Raw genomic sequence first — 3,324 nt, 5'->3', positions numbered from 1 at the left:
ACACATATACTTTATATACATACATACGTATATTTGTATATACATACATACATACATACATACATACATACATACATATATATATATATTTATATATATATTCTATATATAGATATATATAGTATACATATATACTCTATATATATATGTATATATATTTATGAACGTATGTATGTATGTATGCATGAATATATATATATATATATATATATAGATATAGATATAAGATACATATATGTATATATATATAATGTATTCGAATGTTCAATGTGACGAACAGTACATAGCAGTATACTATAACTAGTGAGATATCGCACGGAGTTAGGGCCTACAAGTAGTAAGAAAGTACTAGATAGTGCACTAGGATGACGCGGTATAAACAAGTGCACAAGACGAATCTATGAATGTGGTGGGATAGTCAAAGCTACGCGTAATGTTCAACACATTAGGCGAGAAAAAATTACCCATGTTGAAGAGGTCGGGACGTGTTGGTATCAATGTGACCGCACAGTGCACAAACAACTAGCAAACAATCGCTATAGGAAACAACATGCATGTCAAAACGACACACAGCATAAACACATAGTCTTATAAATAGGCTGTCATCCTAAGATAGCTGAATATTGACGGCCCTTCGCTGCGAACCAAAACTATATCAAAGCTGAATGCATACCCCATCGAGCCCGAGGTCCATAATCTTCGACTCGTACTGTGTAGATACGGGTTTCTGGGTAAGCTCCATAGCTTTTTCGGTTGACCATCCCCCCAATTGTTCTAATCCATCTCCGGTGGTATATAGATGGCCACCGGGCGAGTTAACTACCTTGATGATAAGCGCCATGTTTCTGTGTGAACCGCTTTCGTGTGTGATGCGAATTATAAAACCTTCGTAGGTTGCCAATTAGTCACCTCGACGCGACTTAGGCAAGTCCACTAGCCAACACCTGATACTGTACTGCCGACTCTCTACTAAAACAGACTAGGTTTCTGATACAGCTGACAAACTCTAGCGCTGTGTGTGTGATGAAGCGTGTATACGTATGTGCCTGTACGCATGCAACATAACCTGTTTACTGTGCGTTTGGGATTGTTGGGTTACTGGCTGCTGTTCTAAAGCATTGGATTGCGCTCTCCATCATTTGGATTTTAGGACTAAATTCGGTCAATAGTAAACACTAAAATAGAGTAGACTAAAAAAAATACTCCTCAAACCCCATTACGTTTTTTGTGACTAAAGACCAGAAGGTTGAACGTTCACTTCGATTGGGTCCCGTATAGTTCATATAGGTGCAATATGCGACTTCTCTCAGGTGCAATATATAAGTACTATTTCATCATATAGTCAAATAAGTTGTTATTTTAGGTTAGACACTGTGTGCCACATTTAGCCCTTATAACGCACAAATATCAAAACCTTTTTAACGTATACGTTAAACTACCAGAACGCAATGAGGAGTGCCGGCTATTACTACTACTATTTGTATGTGTTTAAAATGAACGTTGAGCTACATCATGACCGTTGACTCAAAATTGGGTGTAAAATTATTGGTTTTATTTCCTTTCTAATAATATCGCACCGACTGACGCTTCCCATTCGTCAAGCAGCGGAATCAATTTTATTGTTTTATCGTCGTAGTAAAAGGCAATACTAAAAAAATTTAAAAAAGTAAAGAGCCGCCGCCAATAAAAGAAGCCATTCCCGGATCCCCTCATTTTGTGTGGGCACAGGACAGTGAGGGCACAGGTCCGCACTCCACAGCACCATCGCTGATCGCCCTGCTGATGAGTGATGAGTTCATTGAGTTGATGACTGATCAGTGATCACAGATTCTCATAAGTTATAAACAACCCACCAGAAGTGACCAGGTCACCAAGACCAGGCACTGCTGGCAGTGGGCAGTGGGCGGTGGGCAGTGGGCAGTGGACTAGTGCCCTTACTAGTGGGACCTGCGCCACCCTTCCCAATCTGAAATCTCACAAGCCTCAGCCGGTCAGCCCTCAAGCCCGGGTCAAGGGCAAGGCTATTTATGTAAATATGTACAACTATTTGAGAGCTTGAGTCCTGGAGTCCTGGTCCTGGACTCTGCTGGGGCTCTGGAGTCTGGGCCCTCTCGGTTCTATTTTTGCTTTTCCATTTCCACTTGTTGTTTGTGTAGAGGCCTACTCTAGCTAGTAGACGGTCATGTTTTGATTTGTACAACTTTTGTCAGTTAACCAATCAAATCGTTCAGATCAACTGGCGGCCTTTTTTAGACAATTTTTTTTTAAACGGTTTGAGTAATACTATGTAATATGTATATCTTTTATGGCCCCTGGCTGACAGGCGTGATGATTCAGAGTATACATTGAACGTAAACGCATAAAGTATTGATCTTTGTAAATGTTATTGAACGTGTACGAAAGGAGAAAGTATATCTAACCTATATATAAAAATGTTATTTTTATTGAAACAAAAGTAAAAAATTGTAATCTTGATCGACTCAAAACACAATGTAACGGTGAACCTAGTTTTATTTCCTCAATAGTTGAATAAACGTCTACCTTAGCAGAATGAACTTCTTGAATGAACTAAACCACGTATTTATACTCTCTCCGAAGGATTTCCTTGAGAATCCTGCCGCCAATCAAATCGTGTATCTACTCAATTTCGAGCCTACAAGTCCATTCAACATATATCATCATCTGCCAACCTCCGGCTCATATTACCCCGCACTTCGGTTTGCAAAGCACCAATCATACACCAACCTCCTCATATTTCGAGCCTGCGCGGCCGTTCGCCAACAAACCGCACAATACAACTTAGAACTTTTCAAACTTATTAGTTTTCACACTTAGAAGTTACCGCCCACACTTAGAAGTTCTCGCACTCTTATTAACGCCCAGGAACATTACCGAACAGTTCAGTACTTACAACACCAACATTGGTTTAAATCGGAGGTAAATATGGTTGACATTATACCTCCCTGTAATAAGCCGGGCCTCCACATTAGACTCTATGTATAAACGTACTCTTAAGCAGTACGCGAATTATAAACGTACTTTTAATAGGGATAATATTATTTATTTCAAAAATGGCAATTATGTATGATACAATGTATGAACATATGGAATGGCTCTCATAGTCGCTGTAGTGGTTCAGGAAAGATTGATGGGAAGAAGTGGTCAATAAATTCCCGTTTGAAGCTTGGGCCAAGTGAGTCGACAATGGAAGATATGTGCTGAGTCAATTCGGGCCGGTGTTGACAAAATACTGTTACTATCGAATGTTCTATATATTCGCTTGCTGATCTACTAAATAGAGTACCCGCCTCTGTGGTACGAATC

General features: G+C 39.7%; 1 protein-coding gene across 1 annotated transcript; it reads right to left on the bottom strand.

Moving 5' to 3' along the window:
- Positions 1-607: 607 nt before the first annotated feature.
- Positions 608-1,121, bottom strand: SARC_10810 (hypothetical protein; the record flags this gene model as incomplete). The annotated part of the gene is made up of 2 exons (XM_014295131.1): positions 674-1,121; positions 608-637 (listed from the first exon to the last, which is right to left on the bottom strand). Exons 1-2 carry the CDS (start codon positions 839-841, stop codon positions 608-610), a joined length of 198 nt encoding a protein of 65 aa, XP_014150606.1. The 5' UTR covers positions 842-1,121.
- Between the last annotated feature and the right edge of the window lie 2,203 nt (positions 1,122-3,324).

The sequence above is a fragment of the Sphaeroforma arctica genome (assembly GCF_001186125.1).
Source record: "Sphaeroforma arctica JP610 unplaced genomic scaffold supercont1.1399, whole genome shotgun sequence".
NCBI lineage: Eukaryota > Ichthyosporea > Ichthyophonida > Sphaeroforma > Sphaeroforma arctica.
This window is presented reverse-complemented; position numbering and strand designations above follow the sequence as displayed.